This window comes from Pholcus phalangioides, unplaced genomic scaffold, assembly GCF_987345545.1.
Source record: "Pholcus phalangioides strain wild (caught in Gottingen) unplaced genomic scaffold, Ppha-v1.0 ptg000015l_1, whole genome shotgun sequence".
NCBI lineage: Eukaryota > Metazoa > Arthropoda > Arachnida > Araneae > Pholcidae > Pholcus > Pholcus phalangioides.
Window position 1 is genome coordinate 68,971,125 of NW_028301608.1, and position 25,680 is coordinate 68,996,804.

The 25,680-nt window shown below is 41.5% G+C and overlaps 1 protein-coding gene and 1 non-coding gene across 2 annotated transcripts in view; both read right to left on the bottom strand.

The window, feature by feature from the left end:
* Positions 1-19,868, bottom strand: part of LOC149076603 (galactoside alpha-(1,2)-fucosyltransferase 2-like) — a 30,277-nt gene extending 10,409 nt beyond the window's left edge. Inside the window, exon 1 of the mRNA XM_089244225.1 lies at positions 19,411-19,868. Within this exon, the coding sequence (XP_089100351.1) occupies positions 19,411-19,567 (157 nt within the window). The 5' untranslated portion in view covers positions 19,568-19,868. The remainder of the gene's footprint in view (positions 1-19,410) is intronic.
* Positions 12,146-12,217, bottom strand: TRNAA-GGC (transfer RNA alanine (anticodon GGC)). Its single transcript has one exon. It is a non-coding gene; the product is annotated as a tRNA-Ala (tRNA).
* Positions 19,869-25,680: the final 5,812 nt, after the last annotated feature.

Sequence of the window (25,680 nt, forward strand, 5' to 3'; positions counted from 1 at the left end):
GTCTGTGGGTGTATTTCTTCTTTTAAGTCAATGCGCCATTCCTCCACAGATTGTGGAGGATGCTGGGACCATCCTGTGATTTTCCTTTCCATCTGGGCGTAGGAAAGTGTCTCGCCATTCCCCAGCGTCCCAGAGTTTTGAGACGGGTCAAGAGGCTGAATTTGGCTTCACATTCTACCAGGAGACCGAGTGGGGGCAATACCAGTATGACTTGGAGTGCATTTGTGGGCGCAGTTGAGTAGGCCTTAGAGATATATAGCAGATATCCCCTCTGAATTGAGTTAAGGCGCTTCTGTAGGGATACGGTAGCATTGGCTCCCCATATGGCGGCTCCATACACCAGAATACGTTGTGCGACCGTGATGTAAAGAGTCCTGCTCATCCTAGTGTTGATTCCCCAATTCCTGCCCGCTATGCAGTAAAGCCTCTTGAGCAGCTGATTGGATCTTGTGTTCAGCTCTGTGATATGGTTTTTCCAGTCCAATTTGTCGTTAAAATGGATACCTAGAATTTTAATTTTGCGGAGTCTCTTGATGAAGTTGTTTGACGAACGAATTTGTGGCGGACGTTTCCCTTTGGAGGAGACCCATAGGAAGTTTGTTTTGTTGGTGGCTAATTTAAGGCCGTTCTCAGTTAGCCAGTTGCTGATATCAGCCAGGACGCTGGAGGCGTTTTTACCAACTCCCTCCACCGTGGGGCCCGAGATCAATACGATAATGTCATCACGCATAGGCCTGGACCCGCACGTTATTTGGCCACTTGAGCTGGAAGATGTTGTTAAGTACCAGATTCCAATATAGTGGGCCAGAGCAGGACCCCTGTGGGCAACCTTGAGTTAGTTGTTTCGACACTGCTCCACTGCCAGTAACTATTGAAACGGTACGGTTAGAAAGGATGTCTTCAGCTATTTTCTTTAGCTGGGAGGAAATTGGAGCCTCATTTAATCTGCTGCGGATAACTGGATATGTAACAGAATCGAAAGCCCCTTGAACGTCAAGAGTTATGATTGCCATGTCGTGCTTTTTCTTTTTCTGTGTATTAATTTCTTGCTGAATGGCAACCAGAGCGTGTTCAGTGGAGACACCATGTCTGAAACCAAATTGGTGGTCATTGATCCAATTAACTTTGTCTAACTCAAATACAATTCGTTGTGCAATTATCTTTTCAAATATTTTTCCTACAGTCGACAGGAGATGTATAGGCGCATATGACTCAGGTAGGCTAGGATTTTTATCTTTTTTCAAAAACAGTAATAATTTACTGTTTTTGAAGGGTGTAGGAAACAGCAGAAGTCGGAAGCATCGGTTGTACATCACGTACAAAAATTCAGGGAACGTCATGTTGATTCTTTTGATCAGGCTATTGTTGATCATGTCTATTCCAGGCGTTTTTTGTCATTTAGATGACTAATGACTCTTTTGATTTCGCTAGAAGCAATTTCTGGTTCAACAAAACAAATACGTTCGAAGTCAGCTGTCTGGGAAGACTGACCTATTTCATTTCCTTCATCAGGAAAAATGTCGGGAAGTAATTGTTGTGCTTGCACGCGTTGGCTGCCATTGTCTGGGTTATATGAGAATATTTGAGGCGTAATTTTTTTTTGCCTTATAGCTGCCTTGAAGACCCTGCCAAATGGATTAGTAGAAGCCTCACAAAATTGTTTCCACGCTTGGTGTTTGGTCTTTTTGATAAGTTTATCATACAAGGCCCTTCTTCGATGGAAAATCTCTTTCAATACACCTCTATTCTGATCGGTGGCCGCGTAGAATTTTCGCTTGCTAGACCGTAGAGCTTTTCTCGACACCTCCAGTTCTTTGTTCCACCAGGGTGCAGCTTCTTTGGTGGTTGTGGTTATTTTGAGCCACCTATTGCCTATTGATGATATTACACTGCTGGCCACCGTAAATGCAACACCCTGAAGGAAGCACGCAAATAATATGAAATTTACAACATGCATTAGCGGAGGTGAGATATGCAAATGATTAGAATTTCAGCGCAGACGCACATCACGCGCGCCTGTGGCGCCACTTCAAAGCGCTATTTAAGGCTTGGAGAATTCGACGATTTGAAGTACGGCAATTGTGTTTTTCTTGTGGTTTTTACAAAAAAACGATCAATTATGCCTCGTAGAAAACAGCGAGCATCTTTTGATCAAGTATCCGAGTTCGACAGAGGAAGGATAGTGGCCTACCGAGATTGTGGATTATCTTTCAGGGAAATCGGTAGTCGTGTTGGACGAAACCAAACAACTGTAATGCGGATATGTGATCGTTGGATGCAGGAGGGTACGACGGACCGACGTGTTCGATCGCATCTACCTCAGTGCACCACTTCACGTGATGACAGGCGTATGACAGTGACGGATCGCTCAGCCACATCACGAACCATAGCACAGCACATTCAGTCTCTACCGCATCATCCAGTGTCTGCGCGTACCATTCGAAGCCGTTTACAGCAGAGTGGTCTGTCCGCAAGACGTCCATTGCTTCGTCTACCCTTGACGCAGAACCACAGACGTCTCCGCCGCCAATGGTGCGATGAAAGAAGGATGTGGACGGCACAATGAAATGAAATTGTCTTTACTGACGAGTCACGCTTCTGTCTGCAACACCACGATGGTCGGATTCGAGTCTGGAGACACCGTGGAGAGAGGATGCTGAACAGCTGCGTTATGCACCGCCACACTGGTCCTGCACCGGGTATTATGGTATGGGGCGGTATTGGATATCACTCTCGCACTCCTCTAGTACGCATTGCCGGTACTTTAAAAAGCCAGCGCTACATCTCCGAGGTGTTGGAGCCAGTTGTCCTTCCTTACCTTCAGGGCTTGCCCACAGCCATATTTCAACAGGATAATGCGCGACCACACGTGGCACGCATTGTCCAAAGGTTCTTCGTCAATCGCCAGATTGAATTGATTCCCTGGCCAGCTCGCTCTCCGGATCTTTCGCCGATAGAAAACATGTGGTCCATGGTTGCTCAACGATTGACCCAGATTACATCCCCAGCTGCCACACCAGATCAACTTTGGCAACGCGTGGAAGCTGCTTGGTCTGCTGTACCCCAAGAACACATCCAAAGTCTCTTTGAATCAATGCCGAGGCGTGTGGCAGCAGTGATCTCCAACAATGGCGGCTACTCTGGCTACTGATTTTGGCAGGAACCACACTTCGCAGAAGTCTATAAATTTAATCATTTGATGCTTGGTCAACATGTTATCTACAAAATAAATATTGTTGCGATATCTCTTGTCTTTCTTGGTGTTGCAATTTGGGTGGCCAGCAGTGTAAATTAAACGAATTCCAAATGGACCCGGGTTCGAGCTCCACCGTCACCACAGTGGTGGTCGGCTGAAGTTGGTTTTCTGTGGTTCCTAACTTCGAGGCGCAAATGCGAGCCGATCTCCCCGTTAAAAAGTCTCGCCACAGAGAGCAACAGTCCTACAAACAGTACAAATATTCAGTCACTACACATCTCTCACTTCACTTCTGAGATATAGATGGCAGCACTGAAAAATCATACACAACACTAGATACGCACTCAGACTGTTAGGTACACGCAATTACACTTCCGGCACAACTCACTAGGTAGTAAATTGCCCATGGCGATAGACCTGAGTGACCTGTTTGAAAAAAAAAAAAAAAAGATGCACGGAGGAGACCACGGGGTACACGTGAGAGGCGAGATCGATGGACTGCCGTGTAGGATTGTCATCGACACAGGAGCCAACGTGAGCATCGTCAGGAAGGACCTCTCTCGGAAATTCCAGCAACGACTTCTCTACATACCACCATCGTTAACATTGCATTGCAGACAGTCACGGGGGAGAAAATGACTGCGCGCGTAAAATTGGAAGTCTCAGTGAAGTTCGCCACGGTCACCTACCAACACACCGTCTTCGTGGCAGACATAAGGGATCCGTGCATGATCGGAGCGGACTTCTTGAGGAAACACGAATTTTCCTTGGACATGAGGAATGACCAGTTGCACACGCCGAAGGAACGTATCGCCCTCCTCGGGTGTGGTCGTAACGAAGTACCTCCAAGGACAGTGATGGACATAACAGAAAAAAAGTGCATCGCCGATGCAGAGAAGACCAATGGCAGGACCGGAACTGTTCTCTCACGAGGGTCAGATGGTATGAAGAGGACGATCCAGCGTTGTAAAGAGAAAGCGCATGGAAATGCCGACGCCCTAACGAAAGGACCGGGTCCACAGAACCGTCGTCGTTGCCCCAAGGCAGAAGAGAAGTGCGGACCGGTGAAACCTCTAGTGAGACGGATAATATCTCAAGTCTCAAGTGACGATCCTTTGAGCGATGAGAATACCCGAAAGGCCTAACTATAAGATCCCGACATACGACCGATCATGGAGTTGAAGGAACCCACCGAGACTAAACCAACATGGCAAGACGTCGCCTCTTCCAGTCCGACGACCAAGAGATACTGGGCACTATGGGACTCTCTGGAGATGAGAGATGGCGTGCTGTACCACAGATGGCAGTCGGAGGATGGAAAGACGTTCCGGTGGCAACTCGTCCAGCCAAGGAGCCGCGTGAAAGATGTGCTGAAAGAATTGCACGAAAGCCCGACCGGTGGACATTTTGGCATCACTAAGACGCTCCAGAAGGTCCGTGAACGATTCTGTTGGGTCAAATCCAGGACCGATGTGCACGAGTGGTGCAAGAATTGCAACACTTGCGCCGTCCGAGAGAGAATCGCCCTGGACATCCTCGGACCGTTACCCAGAACCCACAATGGCCACAAGTACATACTAGTGACCATGGATTATTTTACCAAGTGGCCGGAAGCGTATCCCGTTCCTGATCAAGAAGCAGTGACGCTGGCTGAAGTTCTGGTGTGAAATTGGGTGTCTCGATTCGGAGTCCCCATGCTGATCCATTCCGCCCAGGGGAGGAACTTCACTTCAGCGGTTTTCGGCGGCATGTGCAGGCTTCTAGGAATGGAGAAGACGCAAACAACTCCACTCCACCCGGAATCCGATGGGATGGTCGAGAGATTCAACAGAACCATCTTGAATCAAGGGCGTAGCGAGGGGGGGGGGGACTTGGGGGTCTGGTCCCCCCCCCGAAATATGAGAAAATGACCGAAAAAAGGGAAAAAGATGGCCAAATCCATTGTTCTGTCCCTTTGGTCCCCCCCGGAAATGAAAGTGCCCCCCCCCCGAACGAAATTTCTGGCTACGCCCCTGTCTTGAATCATCTCTCGCTCTTCGTGTCGAAGAACCAACAGGATTGGGACGCAAAGTTACCGCTTTTCCTGTTGGCCGACCGAACTGCCGTCCACGAGAGCACCGGATTTTCACCAGCACAGATGCTGATGGGACGAGATCTTCGGCTAAACAAAAGAATCAAATTTGAACACATTTCATCACGAGACGCCACAGCGTGCAGGCATGAGGTTCTAGCTCTCGCACATTCAGATAGCCTAGCGTTTCGCATGCACCGTTCTTTCTCTTTTCAGGTATGACGTCCGGAATACTGAAGTGCTGTGTTCTACATACTAAGATCATCCCGAAATATGGGGATGCTTGGAAGGCCCTGGAGCACGGCTTCTGGAAGTACGTCGGAGAGGACGGAGACAAACCTACTGACCAAGCCGAGTTTGAAAGATTACTTGTGGAAACTGGCGATTTCTTCAAAGGGATCTCTGAAACAGCAGAAATCTCGAAGCGGCCAGACACCAAGCGAACCTGCCGAGACGATGCCCTCCTCAGGGACACCCTCTTCCGAACCAGGCTGATGTTCAGACTGAAAGGCCAACTCAGTAAAGATACCAAGGGGCGTGTTTTTGAAAACATGTACACCCTCACGAACGTTGTGGATCCTAATTCCTGCAACGTCAAGAGAAAGCGAGGCAAGGGCTCGGACAAAACGCCGAACCCTAACATTGCTATTCCAGGTACCAGGACCACCCCGCCGCCGCTGTTCTCGCCGGTGCCCTTCCCGCCCTCGGGGAACACCTCACTGAACGATACGACGGCAACCCAAGCGGAGCAACTAGCCCCGCCCTCACCAGATGAAGAGCCAATGGCGACCCCGGCTACGACCGGCCAATCCAGGAGAAGGAAGATTCCACCGATCATCATCTCTTCCGGTGGAAAATGGCGGCAGATCTCCTGCGAACTTGAGACGGTATGCGCCGGCACCATCAAGGCTGAAGTCAGAAGAGGGAAGATCTCGGTCTTTCCCGAGTCTGAAAATGACCACCGGGCAATTACCAAACATTGCACCGAGAAAAAAATCGAGTTTCACTCGTTCTTGCTGGACAGCGAGAAACCTGACAGTTATGTCATCAGAGGACTTGACCCAAACACGTCCGACGAGGATGTGCTCTTTTCATTACAGGAAGCAGGACATCAGCCTATAAAAGCCCAGCAGATCAGACGACGCCGAGACGGGGCTAAACTACCGCTTTGGCGAGTAGACATGCCCCAGGAGCCGCGATCAGCCAAGCTGCTTGAACTGAAGTCCATGGACTGTCTCCGAATCAGGGTTGAGCGATTCCGGACTCACCGCCCTCCTAAGCATATCATGTGCTTTCGCTGCCAGACGTGGGGGCATCACTCCTCCGGCTGCAAGGCAACAGAAAGATGCGTGAAATGCATCCTAAACCATGCGTCCCGAGATTGCCCAAACGTAAGAGGCATCGACAAACCGCAGTGCACAAACTGCAAGCTGTTTCACACAGCAAATTACAGAAAATGCAGTTTCTCTCCATATTCTAGGTCCGAGAAAACCGATGACAGCAGAAAGAAACCTGTCTCCAAGCCAAGCCAGGTGCCCAAGCCAATCCAAGGGGTCGAGAGAACAAGCTCTCCTCGGGAAAACGCGACAATGGCGCCCAAGAGCTCATCTCCATCCTTCTCGCCAGACACAAGTGTCGAGGAAAACAATGCTGATCCTGTTGAGGAATTCGCCATCTTGTTCCAGAACAGTATCCTGAAATTGGTGCGAAAAGATAACATTCAGCTCCAGCACGCGATCGCACGATTCGAAGCCAAGGCGAGAGAAACGATACGATTGGTGCAAAACTCTATCGATTTATCCAGGCCTTAATCATCGATTACCGATCCATCGATGATCAATCTATCAAGCCATCTTGTCTCCGGCTGGAATTCCCTCTTTTTTTTCTTCCGCTTTCCTTTTTGTGTCGTCCTCTATCTATGTGTTATTTCCTTTTATTTTTATTTTTACTACCTCTTCTCAAAAAAAAAAAAAAATTTCCCAAAAAAAATCAAAAAATTTTGAAAAAAGAAAAATCTCTCTATTTCTCTTCTTTTTCCTTTCCCCTCTGGACTTTGTTTTTTTTTCCCTCATATCTCCCACAGGTCAGCAGCCAATCCTGAAGCAGACGAACTATTGGCCAATGGCGCTCCGACAATGGACTTGGGGGGGAAAATTTTTCTCTTTTCTCTTTTAGGTGCAACAAGGTCATGGTGGCATTTTACCTGTGATTAAGTTAGGGCCGGAACTTGAACTTTAAACTCCCAATTTTGTCCTTACACCACAGCTTACACACACTTTGCATACACTCACACACACGCTCCAAAATAGGTCACTCCCTTAGTGACCCGCTTCTAAGACCAGTAGAGCGGCCATCAAAAATTGTGCCGCGGAACTGGCAAATTAATTTTAATTCAGTTCAGTTCAGAGATCTTCGGCTGCCTGCTGTTTGGGCGACCGCCAGATGCTTTTATCCCACCGGAAGAATACGTCCAGGGACTCCAGGAGCGCCTCGAGGACATGCATCGAATCACCAGAGACAGGATCAACATCGGCTCCGGAAAGATGAAGAACCGCTACGATGCGAGGGCCACGTCTCATGACTTCAAGGAAGGGGATCTCGTCTCGTTGTGGAACCCGAAGCGCCGGAAAGGGCTGTGCCCGAAACTTCAGACGTCATGGGAAGGACCCTACAGAGTCTTGAAGAGACTGAACGACGTCGTAGCTCGGATCCGGAAGACGCCATCCTCGAAGTGCAAGGTGGTCCACTTCAACAGACTGGCCTCTTACCACAGTGACAACCCACCGAACTGAACTGTTGGGATGAACAATTTTAAGAGAGGGGCCCTGTTACGATCTGTAGGCGATAGATGGCGCAATCCTTATCGCAACCTTCCCGTGGCGCTGCCCGGGTTTGCTTTAATGAGGGCTGTTTGGATCACGTGATATCTCCCTCTATCCGTATATACTTAGTTAAAGCTGTGGAATTTCTTCGATGTACTTTACGGGCCCATAATTAATTTTAAAATATCCTAACCCACATGAATTTATGCAGTTGAATATCAAAAGACAATACGGAGACATTAATTTTCATGCTTGAGAAGATACAAATAAAAAGTTGAAATCAATGTTATTGCATGGATATCCAACTCAAAAGTAGGTCCGGGGCTAATTATTTCCTATTTAATTTCCTGGGCTTCGTATTTCTCTAAGCGAACTCAATATTTCAAAAATCGAGAATTCGATACAATTTTTAAAATTTTTGATGTGGCGGAAAACCCTACTAAATTTCCGCATTTCTACAGTGAAATCGTCAATTTTAACACTGATTCCTACGGGTATCATCCTTTGCCTTACCCTCAAAGTGATACTGATAATGATTATGACATCTACAAGATATACGGAAGACTGGATGTTGTGAAGATATTTATTATTTCAGATGTTTATTTTTTAAGGAAGGAAAAAACTCATCTCTGCCTCCACCGGGAGTCGAACCCGGATCCCTCGATTGCCGGACGAGTGCTCTGACCACTAAGCTACAGAGGAGATAGAGATTTTCCTTCGCTAGAGCGTATATATGCCGAACGGAACCGTGCGATGGACGGTGAAACCGATCAGCTAATAGCTCATTGACGACGAGCCACCAGAGGGCTATATATATGACATGAATGTCGCTCTCCACTTGTTAATACAAGATATACGGAAGACTGGATGTTGTGAAGATATTTATTATTTCAGATGTTTATTTTTTAAGGAAGGAAAAAAAAAAAATAAAATAAAATAAACATCTGAAATAATAAATATCTTCACAACATCCAGTCTTCCGTATATCTTGTATTAACAAGTGGAGAGCGACATTCATGTCATATTATGACATCTATTCAAAAAGTTTCATTACTGGGAGGATTGAAAAAGTGGCAAACCATTACAAAGGCTCTCTTACCCACTCTTATACATATAGTAACAGGATTAGAGAAGTGACAAACCATTGTAAAGGCATAAACACGTCTGAATCGCATTGCTAGGGAACCACGGTAACCAAAGTAAACGTTCCGAAAGTGATTGTTGAGGTCCAAAAACCATTGTTGCCCGACAGTTTTTTGCTGATTTGGGGCATTTGCCCTGCTCTGACGAAATTTTAAAGTAGCCTGTCGTTCAAGTCGTGTCCCATTTGGTATTTATGCAAAATTTGGCGACGATAGAACTAAAATTGTAGATTTGTATAGAGAACACACATACACAGACACACAGAAAATCAATTTTATATATAAGGGGTGGTAACTATCAACCGCCCAATAATTACACACGTGATTCCTTTTGAAAAACTAATATGGAAAAGTGTTTTCCGTTTTTTGATCCGACCCATAATTTTTTGAGTTCATCCATAAGATTAAAAAAAGCTACTGCCACCCCGAAAATTCTGAAATTTTGCTCAAATGTGTTACTCGCCATGGTTAGTAAAATGAACTTCGGATTTCGAAGTTAACCCTAGTATTTTTTTGGAACAAATATTGAATATTTTCTCATATTTTTGAAAATTTACATTTATACATTTACATATATATGTTTCTTTCAAATCTCAAACGGATGAGCTCAAAAACTGCAATTTGTGAAAATCGCGTTCAAAGTGTTTTTCTTGTTCACATTTTTACACTATAGTTCATTAATTTTTAATTTTATTTTGAAAAAAAAAATTAACCCAATTGTGTGACAAGAAATTTTTTGCATCTGATTTTCACGAATGAATGAAATATTTTTTAAAGTCATGTTTGAAAATTCGATTTCAAGGGTAATGACACCCCCTTAAATGAATAAATCATCTCCAACAATTTTAAGATGAGAGAGATTTTTTTTCCAGTTCCAATTCAGACGTTCTGGAAGATTTACATGTTGCATCACAGCTTTTGATTAAAATTCTGCAACACAATTAACTGAGTAACACAACGAACACAATGAATGAAATCGATCACAGTTACAAATTGTCACGATTACAGTTTAAAATTTTTACGGCATCACACACATTTATGTTATGAATGTGCGTATGAAACAGTAAGCTCTACTAAAAATCATATTTGGAGCAACAGACAGTAAAGACACGGTGATAAAAAATTCTCTAATTTACGAAATTGAAAACCAGCGAGGGGGGGGGGGGGGTAAGCATGATTTTTCGGAAAATGATTATGAAAATAAGCATGATTTTTCTAACATCTACTAACTTTCTAACATTTTTACTCAGTTAAAATAAACTTCATCTCCTCTTTCTCTCTACTCTTCGTCTCATTTCTCGGTTAACATTGTTTTATAAAATTTTCCATGGTCAGTTCAACATAGATACTTCTGATATCTTAGCCAAACCATCCTACATCTCTAGAAGACTCGACCATTCCCTTAAATTAAAAGCTATTTTTGCTTCCACTGACTGCTTTAAATGCAGCTTCTTTCCTCATACCATTGGTGAATGGAACAAACTCCCAAGCTCTATTGTTGAATCTCCCACTATCACTAGTTTTTTATCCAATATCAAACAATATATGACATGAATGTCGCTCTCCACTTGTTAATACAAGATCTTGTATCAAACAATATCTTTGTCATTCTCAATCGCATCCTCTTGTATAGGCCCAAGGGCCAACAATATTGTATAAATAAATATAAGAGCAACGGGGCGGCAAAATCCTAAAGTCCGTCTCTGTTAAGAGGGGTCCCAAGGCAATTACCTCCCCTTTCCTGACATGACAAGCACAATTATTTTCAATTGGTCATTTGTTTTGGCATAGTTTGACCTAATTGGTCCTTGCGCTATAAAAGTCAAAGTCCAATCGGATAAATACGCCCCTTGCATAACCATTCATTAAAAAAAAAAAACCAAGTTCTGCGCGAATCATGTAGGCTGGAACAAAAATTTCAAAGTAGTCCAAATCTTTCTTGTGAAAAGATAAAGTAAAAATTTATTAATATTTCATCGCGATAAAAAAATCAAGTGCAGTCAAAAGAAAATGAAAAATGGTCATTGCAACATGCAGAAATCGGTATGAAAATGTGACTCGATGAATAATCAATAGAAAATATCCGGGAAACCACTAATTATTTTGAATATGCCAATTCATAAAATGACTAGTTTGATTGAAAGTTTCTGATCGAAGCGTTGTTATTATTTTAGTGTTTTCACAAGTCACCTTCGTCAAGCTACCATTTTCGCAATCTTCTATGAAGTTTATTACACGTGACTGTGTTTCGATGAGATTTTAAAATAACTCAAAAAATGTTGTCCTGTTTCATTGATCAATATGTAATCTGATTAAAACGACAGTGTATAAAAACTATAATAAGAAACAGAACGCACTGTATGCACCTTTCCCCAAAAATGTTGACTTGACAGTGAAAGAGAACAAATTACCACATTTTGGCAAAAAAGTATTGATTTGGTTAAAAAAAATTTCAAGTAGATGTCATTTGGCTAACACTTTGAAAATCTGCTGATAACTTTGCCAATATAGTGTATGAAACTAATACGTAATTACACGTAAAAGCGAGGTTATACTATCACACTGCATTGAGAGTAAAAGCGCCAATCGTGAAGGAAGAAGGCCGAACTTGGCTTCTAATGGGATTGAATATTTCAGTTCATTTTTAAGAAGTGACAACCCGCTACTGGCGGAGAAATGTACTTTCGTTCGGTGTTTGACATATAATTGACCGTTAGAAAAATGGCACGTAACAAAATTTTAAAAGCTTATAACTCACTTAATATTCGTCCGATCGAAAAACACTTTTCTATATTATGACATGAATGTCGCTCTTCACTTGTTAATACAAGATATACGGAAGACAGGATGTTGTGAAGATATTTATTATTTTAAATGTTAATAGATTTTTTTTAAGGAAGGAAAAACTCATCTCTGCCTCTACCGGGAGTCGAACCCGGGTCTCTCGATTGCCGGACGAGTGCTCTAACCACTAAGCTACAGAGGAGATAGAGATTTTCCCTCGCTAGAACGTATATATGTGCCGAACGGAACCGTGCAATGGACGGTGAACCGTATATCTTGTATTAACAAGTGAAGAGCGACATTCATGTCATATATATAGCCATCTGGTGGCTTGTCGTCCATGAGCTATTGGCTGATCGGTTCACCGTCTATTGCACGGTTCCATTCGGCACATATATACGCTCTAGCGAAGAAAAATCTCTATCTCCTCTGTAGCTTAGTGGTCAGAGCACTCGTCCGGCAATCGAAGAACCCGGCTTCGACACCCGGTAGAGGCAGAGATGAGTTTTTCCTTCCTTAAAAAAAAAATCGATATCTCAAATAATAAATATCTTCACAACATCCAGTCTTCTGTATATCTTGTATTTTCTATATTACACTGCTCAAAACAATTAGGGGAACAAGCAAAAAAGTGAAGAAAACCGTGCGAGACAGCCACGTATTGGCATACAATGGATAGTACACGCGTATCAATGCGCAATACAGAAAAAAGACGTAAAAAAATTTGGAATTAAGCTTTAATTCTTTGAAAATATGGAAAAAAACATGAAAAGATGATTTAGGGCAACAATTTGGTTACATGTAAACGATAAAAAAAAGTACTGTTTAGACATGATGCATGAGTTTTAATAGGGCGTGTGGTCTCCTCGAACAGCTAAGACTGCTGAACACCAGGGATGCGTTTGCCATGGATGCGATGAGGTTATCGATCAGACTTTGGGGATTACTGTTCCACTCCTCAAGAAGTCCAATCTGCAAGTCTCGGACAGTGACAGGCGGCCTTGGTCGCGCAGCAATGCATCGTCCGAGCATGTCCCAAAAATGCCCGATTGGATTCAGGTCAGCAGAGCACGCTGGCCATTCCATACGCTGTATTGTTTCAGCTTCAAGCATGTTCTCCACCAGACGAGCTCTGTGCGGTCGGGAATTATCATCCTGGAAAACAAAGGAATCTCCAATGGCTCCAGCGTAAGGGATGACATGAGGTCGCAGTATCTCGTCTGCATACCTTCGGGCCGTCAAAGTGCCATTCCGAATGATATGAAAGGTCCGTACGTCCGCCTATGCTGATTCCACCCCATACCATCCAACCAGCTCGTCTGTATTGTGACCTTTCACGAATGAATGCGGGGTTATTTCGAGTGCCCCTGTCCCTCCATACCAGAACACGTCGGGTGTCACACTCCAGACTGAATCGGGACTCGTCTGTAAACAGCACTTGGCTCCAATCATGTTGCTCCCAATCTCGATGTTCAGCAGCCCATCTTCGGGCCGCACCATAGACTTAAGATATAAATAGACCGCGCACGCTATTCATAAAACTTGTCGAACGTGAAGAAAAGATGAGCAGTATTGTCGGGGAAAGAACAGGTTCTGCGCTATTACATTTGGCGCGTTTTCGCAGAAGCTAGGATGTTGCTGTAACGAAATTTGACTCAATTCGATCAAGTTGATGAAAACTTTCCTTCATTTTTTCAATGAATTTCACTCATTTTTATGTGAAATATTTAGGGAGTATCAGATTTGAAAAAATAAATTCTATAAAATAAACAAATATTGGAAAACGGAACAACGTATATGTTGTAAAGCCTAATTCATTTATATTTTTAAATATTCTCTTCATTCACTTTGTCGCTTTTAATTTCGAAAATTTATTTATACTAGGGGTTATTAAAACAAAAATATATCTTTCCAGAACATTACAATTACTCTATATACTCATAATTAATGTATAATTAATTATAATGCATCATATTATGTTATGTAATGTAACGCATTCACACTCATACCATATTCAGTCATGAAATAATATTCAAACAATAAGAAAAAGTTTCATTTCTAACATTCCTGAAAAACCTTTTATAACCTCATCACACAAAACTGTAAACACTTACATAATATTTCAGGATTAAAATAGATTTTACTCAAGAAAATTACAGAATCTCATCATCAATTTCTCTAAATTATAAGAATTAAAATTCCATGTAGAGTATATATGTAATAATTTAAAGTGTGTATATATATATATATATATATATATATATAATATTTTAGGATATAATATTTCATATATATAATATAATATTTACACATGTCACACATATATATATATATATATATATGTGACATATGTAATCTCTTCGCTCCAAAAGTATGCATATGTTAATCTTAATTTAAGGTATTAAATCGTTTTTAGAATGATTACACAATATATGACTTCAGGTCTTAGTACAGATATTGACTCAAAAAATCAATTGAATAATTAATTTTCTTGTTTGAAGCGGCAATTTCACATACAACAAACATAAATTAATGAATAAAAAAATTTCTTTTCTGTAATAGTTTTATCTCAGGTGTGAAGAGGGGTAAAAATACTATTATTTTTAGAGGTTGTTATGCATTTTTATGCAAAACTGCAATTGTCTAGAGGGGGGGGGGGAAGTTTTCCTCACATTCTATTTAAATAGAATATTTTTCATAAATTTCTCCTTCTGAAAAGCATATTTTCTTCCAAGTTGAGCAAAACTCGAATGAACTCACCAGCTCGCCAAATCTCGCCAAATCTTGCGGAGACGTATATTTCAGTTAAAACTTCATAAAACTCACAATTTCAATCATTTATTGCCAAAAATTCTATTAAAACATTTAATAATGATTCATGACATTTGAATTTTACCAAAACTTGGAACTTTAATTGAATTAAATCCAAAATGGAGTCGTTAAAAACTGAGATTACGTCAGAAATCCATTGCATCGTCAATTTAATATTCCAATTTTTAATTTATAAGAAGAGGAATAAGCAAAAAAGTATTCCCTTGTGAAAGGATACTGGTCTCCCTTTCCTAAACCGCTCAGAACATCCGAAAGCTGCGCAAGTGTTGGCCATTCTAATCAAAAATAAGACAGCGCGTGTAGATCGTCATACGAGTAGCCATAAGGAAAGCATTGCCAGCGAGATTCCCTGACCAGCCTTTCGACCGGAGTCACGTGACTCCGGATCTTTGCTTCACATTGTAACCCCTCGCGCGCACTCTATAGTATTATTACTCTGTGGGCCGCACGGTGGCGTGGGGTCAAAGGAATGCAGACCATTGGCCTACGTGCATAGAGCCCTCCCTCATGAAGCCGATTACGTACTGTTTGGCTGGACACCCTTCGTCCTGTTGCCAAGAGCAACCGTCTTTGCAGCTGCGTAGCATTCTCTGTTCTGTTTCGACGGGCTGTTAACCGTACATACCGGTCATCAGTTGCTGTAGTGGCGCGTGGCCGACCTTGCCCTGGTCGACGTCTAACATTTCCTGTTTCTTGGAATCGATTCCACAGCCTTGCAACAACACTTCTGGCGACTCCAACAGCGTCCGCGACACTACGTTGTGTTTGCCCGGATTCCAGTCTGCCTATAACACGCCATGCCATGGATTCCGGTAAATCACGTTGTTGAGACATCCTCAAGTCACCTTGTCTCAAAAAACAATACTGCGCAATCGAATTTCACAGTTACGGCAGTAAAACAGACGTTTCTGCAACATCCCGATTTCTGTCCTTATCTCCTTTTTCTGGTTTTTGACGTCATGAACTTTGATTTGCATATGAAGTTTTCTTCTTCCGTTTCCTGCTAGGCTTTAAATTATATATTTCAGCGCGACCCAACCCGCAAGGGTAAAAGGCTTATATCCCGGGAGGGACAGAGCCCGGGTCGTGACTGGTCTGTCAGGCTTTAAATTATGGACGATTCATTTTATGTTACTTATCGGTATACATCTTTGCGTAATTTTGTTAAAACCATGTGCTCCCCTAATTGTTTTGAGCAGTGTAGTTTTTCACAAGGAATCACGTGTGTAATTATTGGGCGATCGATAGTTACCACCCTGTATGTCATTATAATCAATTTCCATTAATTTCAATGCTATTTGAAGAACTCAAAATTTCTTTTTAAGCTATTCATTGTGACCCACCATCTAAGCCATATATTATAAACCCTTGTCATGCGGACCAAATGTGGCCCTCGGGGTTACATGATGTGGCCTGCCCCCCCTCAAACCTAATTTTGTAAAAATGAACTAAGTGACACATTTGCAGATTGTTTAAGTGACCCGTGTCACGGTTCCAGAACACTTAGGCGATCCGTGGTACATTTAGAGATCCCTTGAGTGACATGTGGCACAGGTTTAGAGCACTTAAGCGGCACCCATTGCGGTTCTACATCACTCAAGTTATCAGCGGCTCATTTCCATATTACTTAAGTGATCAGCGGCATAATTACTGATCACTTGAGTGATGCGTGGCACAGTTCCAGAGCACTTAAGTGGCCCGGAAACATTTTCAGAGCACTTGAAGGATCCGTGAAACATTTAGAGATCACTAAAGTGGCTCTGTAGGGGACTTATCAATAGATAGAATGTTAGTGCAAGTGCATAACTATCGAAAGGTTTTTTCCGTTTTTGGCGCACCGAATAAGATGCCATTAAGAATACTTCATATCTTCATAAAGGGTGCTTGATGAAGTAAGCATCATCCAAACCCCCCTCCCCCCCTCGTGATCAAAAGTCAGCAAATCGGAACCCCCCCCCCCCCCCGATGCTGACGTAATACTTTAATGGCCCCTTGTCACTTTTTCAATCCTCCCGGTGATTGAAGACAAACCTGGCAGCGCCGGGGTTTTTTAGCCATATAGTCTTCTATAATCTCAGTGTTGAAAAAGCCCTCGAAATCTCCGCTTGCAAAACTTTCTAGCCACAAAATATACATCAAGACAAACTGATTGTTCTCTGTGAGACACTCGCTGCCGGGGCGGATCTAGAGCTTGCTGTTGATAGGGGTAAAATGGTCCACATTGCTGTGGGTATGGTGACCATACGTCCCGCATTTGTCTGTTACGTATTTTCCGAGATACTCTCAGTTTTCCGACTTTTTTGAAAAAATGCCCCGATTTTTTCCGTTTTATAGTCAAAGTTTTCTCGAATTTGTTATTTCATCAAAAACGTTGATACAAGGTAATTTTTCAACGGATTTATTGAAAGCAATGTTATCATATTCGCATTTCGCTTAGGGGGGAAGGGAATCCGCGCCTGCTCACTGCCAAGCTTCGTAAATAAGAACTATGCAGTGTAGGGTGATAAAATGTTTCCAGACTGTCAAATTTATGTCAGATATTATTGTAAAACATCTTTGAAAAGTTATTTTTTCAGAGCTTCGTGAAGTTTGAAATAACTTACGGACCGTATTTGGTGGTGGAAATTTCACTGTTGATATACTGTATACTTCTTTATATAGCAACCAAATTCTATCAAGAAAAAAAAGATGTAATCTCAGACTTCTCAAATATCTTTCCTTTAGGATATCGACCGTTTTACGTGTTCGTAAACTAAGATTAGTCGTAAAGCGAATCATTTTTTGTTGTTCGTAAAGCGAATCATTTTTTGTTGTTCGTAAAACTGAATCATTCGCAACCCAAGACGATCGTAAACCGAGGGTTGAATGAACGTAGGTCAACTTCGATACATTGACCTGAGGCAGTGGTTCTCAAACTTTTGCTACTCTCGGTTCCCTTTCCCTACTCATGTTTCCTCCACGGCTCCCCAGAATGGTTCAGTAGATATTGTGCATTCATAAATGAACAACTTCAAATGATTGATTGGAACACACACGTCAATGTTTCCAACTCGTCGTGACGCCTCTGACAAAGGTTGATGACACATCTAGGAGTCCTGACACACACTATGAAAAACACTGACCTAAGGCCTATAAAGGAGAGCAGACTCGTCGTCCATATTCGAGCAGTGAACAGGTTTGCCGCTTCGAGTGATGCTTTTAAATCGTTGAGAAAAAGCAGGATAAGGAACAAGGATCAGATATTGCAGGGATTTTGAAACTGGGTGCCGTGGCACCCTGGTGAGCCACCAACTTTTATCAGGAGCACCACGGAGTGGTGGCCCTGATAAAGGTTTTTCCGAAGCGATTCTTTGTTAAACTGCTTCAGCGAGCCGCGGACAAGCATTGAATTAAGAAGAGTCGCGGGTGGGAAAAGTTTGAGAGCACTGGGTTATGGCAATAATACTGACGTGTGTCACATTTTTGTTTTCATTGTGACAGCGTTTCTAGTACTCAATGGTTTATAAGAGACTGGAGTTGATTGAATGAAATAAAATATATATATTGTTTTTATAAGAGTGCCACAGGTATATGATTACAGGCCAAAGGAACCACAAGCGTCATAAGTTTGAGACTTAAAGTTACGAATATTGTAAAAGAGTGTAAAATCCAACAAGAATTCAAAGAAAAATTCAAACCAAATTAGAAAATTTTCTCCTCATTCAAACGAATAAGACATAAATTGTCATGTAGAAGTGTTTTTCGACACGTTACGTGTGTTTTAAAGAACAATAACAGCACGATCTAGCTAGCTCTTTCCTACCGTTGTTATGCCGGAGGTTTGGGAAGTGTGCGGCATAAAAATGGAAGTACATTAACATATGCAAAAAAGTATAATGGATTTATTTTTCTTTATTCGAAATTAAATTCTTCAAATACGTGTAAATGGTTAAATCTTGGACAAAGTTTCGTCGAATCAAAGCGTCTGGAACCGCCACAGATGCGTTTATCCGCGAAATACGGAAAAAACTAAATCAGCTTAGATGAGATAAATCAGGCGCCTTCAACCGTTGACACGACACTGACCGATAAGCAGTGTCACACGTGTATGTTTGGGTACGAACATAGTGCAGGCTGGTTTCCGATTCTGCTAGTCCACGGCGTCCGGATATGGCCGAGTCAAAACTTTTTCAATCCCGGAAGCTCACCACCATCTCGCCCTTAACGAGAAACTAGTCTCAAGCCATTATCAGTCCTTAGTTAAAAGACGAAAGAGAAATTTAATTGCTTTACGAACCGGTCCTAACTTCGGACCAAGCGCTTTCTGAAGATGAAGGTGGTAGGCTCTACAACCCCGAAATCAAAATCAGTTCTTTGATGTTTGAAATCGTTTTAGTAGCATGACTTCATCATACAAGATGATGAGATATAAGGAAGCCGATATTTTCTCATTCTTCTTACGAGTTAAGTGCTCCGTTTCTAGAGGACATGCTATTTATTATAGGGGGAAATTTTGCGTTAATCACGGTAAATGAGAAATTTCAGTTTTTCCCCCCAGAGAATCGTTAATATGCGTTCCCTTACCTAATATCTGTGGAGAAGACGGCATCTGTCGAGGAACATTTGTCTTGACTGTGGCGAATAATCCCAAGATGACCAGGAATCCGGATGCCAGTACAATCGGTATCCATGTTTTTTGCTTGAACCGTAACGTTGACGAACCGTTATTACGAAGTTTCATTATCGGAGACAAAGTATTGTAGGATTTTCTTTTTTCTTGAGGACCTTCACAAGTTCATGTCATAAGATATCGAATAGTTATCATATGCGACATCATCTCCCTCATATTCCTTCTTGTTCATTTCAATAAGCACAAGTCACTATTTTATTCCAATCGAAAGGAATACGAGTTGTTTCTTTACTTCCGGCTGATTAAATGCATCTCGTATTGCATTCGGGTCTGTCAAAGTAGACACGAAACTTATGTCGTTACGTATAGCTCCATAAACTAACATATACCTCTATAAGGTGTGATTCTTCTTCACATTTTTTCAGCTGCACACTTGGAAAGCCTTGTTATCAGCTCTTTATTTTCTCTCCCTCCGTCGATAGCAATGAAATAGATAAAAAAAAAAATTGGAGCTAAAAATTTCCTTTTCGGATCTAACATGTGTTTTCCGGTGAACTTACTTTTTTTCTTCAAATTAACTACCTAGAAAAGCATTGTCATGTAGAAGTGTTTTTTCGACACATTACGTGTGTTTTAAAGAATAATAATAGCACGATCTAGCTAGCTCTTTCCTACCGATGTTATGCCGGAGGTTTGGGAAGTGTGCGGCATAAAAATGGAAGTACATTAACATATGCAAAAAAGTATACTTCTAGATGTGCCTCAGAATTTCGCATGGCGTGCATTGGACATGTAAACGGCTGGACATGCTACTTACCATCACTGAAAACCAAATATCACATCATTGACAAAAAGAAAACATCCAAATTTCCCCCAAAAATATCAGTTTCTTCCATTTTTTTGCTGCTTTTCCTGCGTATTGCATATTTTCTGCCGATCTTTAAAGCTCAAAGCACGGTTTGTTTCTTTTCCCAACTGAACAGGGATTCTTGACTGTTTTGTGTTTCGCGGATTTTTTGCTTGAATAATAAGGTCGGTGGGGGGGGGGGGGGGACACATAATGAACACCTTGCCCGATCCGCGGATGTGCCGAGTGTCAACCATCATTCGATAAATGACTTGCACAACACGAAGCATCTCTGCATCATGGCCGAGCTTCGTGGTAACAATTTTACTACTGTAGTCTAACAACGTCACAGGGGTGTTTTTGTGCGTTAATTTAATTAAAACTTTTCTTTTTACGTAATTTATATGTATTAGGCCTACTCATTCTTTTTTCAACTTAACATTAATTCTTTTGCCTGACCCCTGGGGATTAAGGCACCTCCAGTCGGGAACTGCTGGTTTAGTTTATACAGTCGACGACGCTTATTAGAGTCACGGGCAATGTTATCATTCTGGTATGGTCATCATTTAACGTACGGAACGGACCAATACCATAGCATGAGAAAAAAATTGGTTTGTATCAGGACTTCGGTTTATGTTATCAATTTTTTTTTGTTCTTTTTGCACATTTAGAAGCTAAGGTTTAACCAGACTCATTTTTCTTTTAAGTTATCGTAATCAATCTGCAACACTATGTAAGAGGTTAGAAAGCTCTCTTATTAAGTTCACGATGAGGCCTAACCAGACCGTAAGAGCCGATGTGATTTATTTCCGGTCAATTTCTTCCACCTAACCCATGGCCGTCTTAAGAACATCATGGGCCCCCGGGCCAAGTGATTTTTCTGAGGTCCTACGAGGCAAATTCTTGAAAACTTCAACCAGATCTCATTTTTGTGAGGCCCCTTCTTCGCTTGAAGCCCCCCGGGCCGTGCCCGGGTGGGTCTATGCCTTGAGACGGCACTGACCTAACCACATTTGCAGTTCCTCGGCAGGAAAACTTTGACAAAAGAATCCATGGAACGCTGTCCATTATAAAAAGTGTCATAATTCGTAATACGCATTGAACAGTTCAATTGTAACTCCTCAACATTTCTGAATAAAAAAAAAAGGATTTTATCTATATAAGAAGAGAAAAAGAAATTCCTGTTTCATAGAATTTTTTTCATTTGAAAAAAAGAAATTACGATTTTGAAACCAGTTAATGTGGGAAAGAAAGAAAAGAGTTGTACTGTTTCTATGACGTCGCATTCCTTATGTCCATAGCACTTAGAACCGAGCTTTTTTTTTGGACATAGTTATCAATCGATCATTGTTATCAGGAACCCCGAGTCTCGATGATCACATTAAGCGGCGTGCACTGTACATATTCTGATGGTGGCGGTGTGGTCTCGGCGGGCAGTAGAAACTTATTTATTTACGTCGCGCACCTAGATTAAGATGATGGGCGTGGAACTGTGTGATCCTTCTTATTCTTATTCCCGTAGGTATTTGTTATTCCAAAAAAAAATTAAACTATATTCACTAGGAACTAGGATCAGTTGGTCCAGTGGACAACGAGGAGGTGTGTTTCTGCAGTTGCTCAAACGCTATTCTGATTCTCGTGAGGTTCCGCTACTATGAGCAGCGATCTTGGCTTACGTTCAGATACGTCAGCATCGTATAAAAAAATGATTATAATTCATATCCATGCTCGTCAGATGCCGCCCGAGTTTCCCGAGCGCGGTAACGTTACCTACAGGGTGATGACTTAATTCCTTTGGCCGCAAATAACTGGGGAACAGTTGACCCTTGAGGCATACTTACAATTGGAAAACGTATCCAAATAACGCGTATACCTCAAATACGTCATTCATATTGCAAGGGGAATGTATATAGTCCGTTTCAGGTTAAATTTGCAGTGGAGAGAAAGATAGAGTGTGTATTCCTTCGCCGCAAAATAAAGTTCCCATAGATCGTAGTTTTATGATGTGATATTCGTTGAGATATTTGAATTAAAAAATCCCTGAAAATGAGGGAATAAACTAACGGACAAGCTCATTATGCTGTTCTTTCCGACCGATATTTTAAATTCGATATTTCGGCGATATTTTAAATACGAATATCTCAGTGAATATTGCCCTTGGAAGCACTGAATTTTTCCGTTTCCACGTTGGTTTCAGAAGAGACAGGGCAACAACTTTCTCTCTCTAATTGGGATTTTTAGGACAGGGTGAACAAATGAAACGTTAATTGTTTTATTTTAATAACTGTACACCCCCCTTGCGATATGAATAACACGTATCCGAAACCTACAAGCTATTTGAGTATTTTTCAATTGGAAATATGTCTCTAGGATCAAGCAACGGCTCGCCAGTAATTTGCGGCCAACAAACTTGAGGCTTTCAACTGTATATGCACTCATTTTTCTGAAGCCCTACCAGGCAATTTCTTGAAAATTTCAACTAGATCTCATTTTGTGAATCTCCCCCCTTCACTTGAGGCCTCCGGACTGTTCCTGGGTGGGCCCATGGCTTAAGAAGGCACTGGTTCGGGCCCCGCGTTTTTGTGGCAGTAAACTTTGTCAATTTAAAGCCTTTTTCTCGGGAGTACTTTTGTTTTCCACCTTATATGTATTATCGACATTATATTGTTATTTTTATGCAAGTAATTCTTTTGTAACTGATTATTTAGAATTAGATTACAGTTTAATGTGAATAACTAAGACAATTCAATTTCGTTTCACTTCCTTTTTTTTTCAAATATGTTGTCATATTTTGCTGTCCTCAATTGGAGCACTTGTCGTCCAGTGCAATACAGTACTTCCTATTGATGTATTTGAAAAATCTCTCGGAATATTCTTATAATTGGTACACACAATTTCAAAAAAAGATTCCAATATCCAAATGGAATTCAAAACGCGTCAACAAGAGGCGTGCATATAAACGGGTTAACTAACTCTTGTTAGACCTTATAAATTTAACGTGTAGCGCATGGTCTTGGATACGTGCAAAAGAAAGTGTGCACTTATAAAGAAAGCGCGTGGTGTTTCAGTGTAGCGCTTTCTTTTTCGCGGTGTTGGGCAGTCACGCACATTCTAATCTTTGCCGGCTTGAGCAGCTACACTTTTGTTCTCGTTTGCGGTCTTTGGAGAGCCACTGAATGTCGCAATTTCGACAAGTGCAAACCTCATCGCTACCTATATTGCTTTTTTTGCCACTTCTCTCAAACGACACTCTGCGCCCCAACCAGTATCGAAGTTCGTACCGTCCATTAAAATTCTGTCTCTCTTCCCATCATACCCCACTTGATGTATATTCACTAGAAATTCGTTCGGTTGGCTCAGCGGACAACGAGAAGGTCGGTATCTGCATTTGCTCAAAACGCTATTCTGATTCAGGTGGGGCTTCGCTACTCTGAGCATTAAAAAAAAGTACAAACGGGTATTCTCTAGGTACCACACAAGGAAGCAGGTGGTCGTCTCGTTATGTTCAGCTCACATCGGAAGAAAAAACTGTTACATATAAAATGCATGTAGATCCTCTAACGCGAAATTTGTTTAAATGATTTCCCTCCAGCTGACTTGTTGCTTTTTAGTCAATGCCAGTTGCCTGCATACGGCAACGATAAGGACTATACTTATATACTTATAGACACGACAATGTGCGTTCGCTAGGGTTATGAGCCGAGAAACGTCCAACTAACGATCGATCTGCTGTCCTTGCATGTGCGGTAAGACGTTGGCCAAGGATTCCCCCCCCCCCTTTTCCACTGTCAATAAGATCAAGTCTATGGATACCTTTACAGATTAATATTCAGCAAATAAGGATGCAAAAATAATAAGTTATACCAGCGGTTCTCAACCTTTTTTGACCCACGGAACCCTTTCCGCTATGTAATTTCCATGGTGGAGCCCCGTACGCCTATTTTTTATTTATTCATCAAAGTTTCTGACTTATTTTTATTATTCAAAAATATTAATTTTTTTTTTTTCAAATTTACTGGGTTTTTTATTTTCCTCGAGCGGCCGCGGAGCCCCTTGGAGTTCACACGGAGCCCCGGTTGAGAACCACTGAGTTAAACCATCTAGTAAAGACACTTTTTTGCCTCAAATGCCATACTCAATGCCGAGGCGAACTTAGGAAAAGAAAAGTTTATTATCCTTTGAAGGGTGGTGGAAGAGATGGATATCTCTACAACCTTTGACTTTAGAAACCGTACTTTCAGTTGAAAAAAGTTTTCAAATGGGACGTGCGGTTGCTCAAAATGTCTTAAATTTCCCAATTGATTAGCTTTTATGTAGATCCCACATGTGCTATAACTTCTAGTGAGTTAAATTTAAATCTGGCTTTGAGAAATCATTTACAAAAACTGCATATTTTTATAAATGCAATATTGACGGAAATATTTAACTTTGAAGTTTTAGCATTTATCGCCGTTAATTTGTTCACAAATTGCGAAACGTAAATTATAGTCAAAGTTTTAGAAATTCTGTAATTGTAAAAAAAAATAATTGCTATTTATTGAGGATAAAAAAAGTAAAATGGTTGAGTTTATTTTATTTTGTGTACAGTCCCTAAAAATGGCAACTTTTGAGGAAATGAAAACTTGCCAATACAATGATAGATTACCAAAACGTAATGATTTTATATATTTAATATATCGATAAATATTGCATTTAAAAAACATGCAATTTTTTTTGCAAATGACTTTTCAGAGCGGGATCTACATTTTAATAATTGGAAATTTTAGCACACGGGGACAGTATAGAAATTCTTCGTGTTTTTTTTTTATGTACACGACCTCTCAAAAAATTTTTGAGATTTTGAGTAACTGCCCACCACGTGCAAATTTTTTTAATTGAAAGTATGTTTCTAAAGTCAACGGTTGCACAGATATCTGCTGTACAAACAATTTGGGATATTCTGTATACTGCACCTGTACGGACAATTTTATATGTTTCACCATTACCTGAACGCAGTTAAGAACAACACGACGCAAGATAGAATAATCTTCCTTCGGTATTAGAGATTGACCACTGGTACATACATACATACACGTGGTCTTATTCTGGGTGTTTAGGCTTTTGGTGTTTGAACTATTTGCGTGGTATAAAATTGCAGTAGAGGTGTACGAGAGAAAAGTTCAATCCACATTTGTTACTGCATCATCATCATTAACAATTTCTGTTCGAAGGCACAATATACAGGCATATGAACTCGTTTATTTATTATCTGACGAGAATCGAAACGATCCATTCTAACCACATAATCACCCTATCCACGACGGAAGCGCCGCGGCGTTGAACATCTTATAAGTGATTCCGCCTACTTGTGTAGGAGGCGTTTCTTGAACAGTGCCTT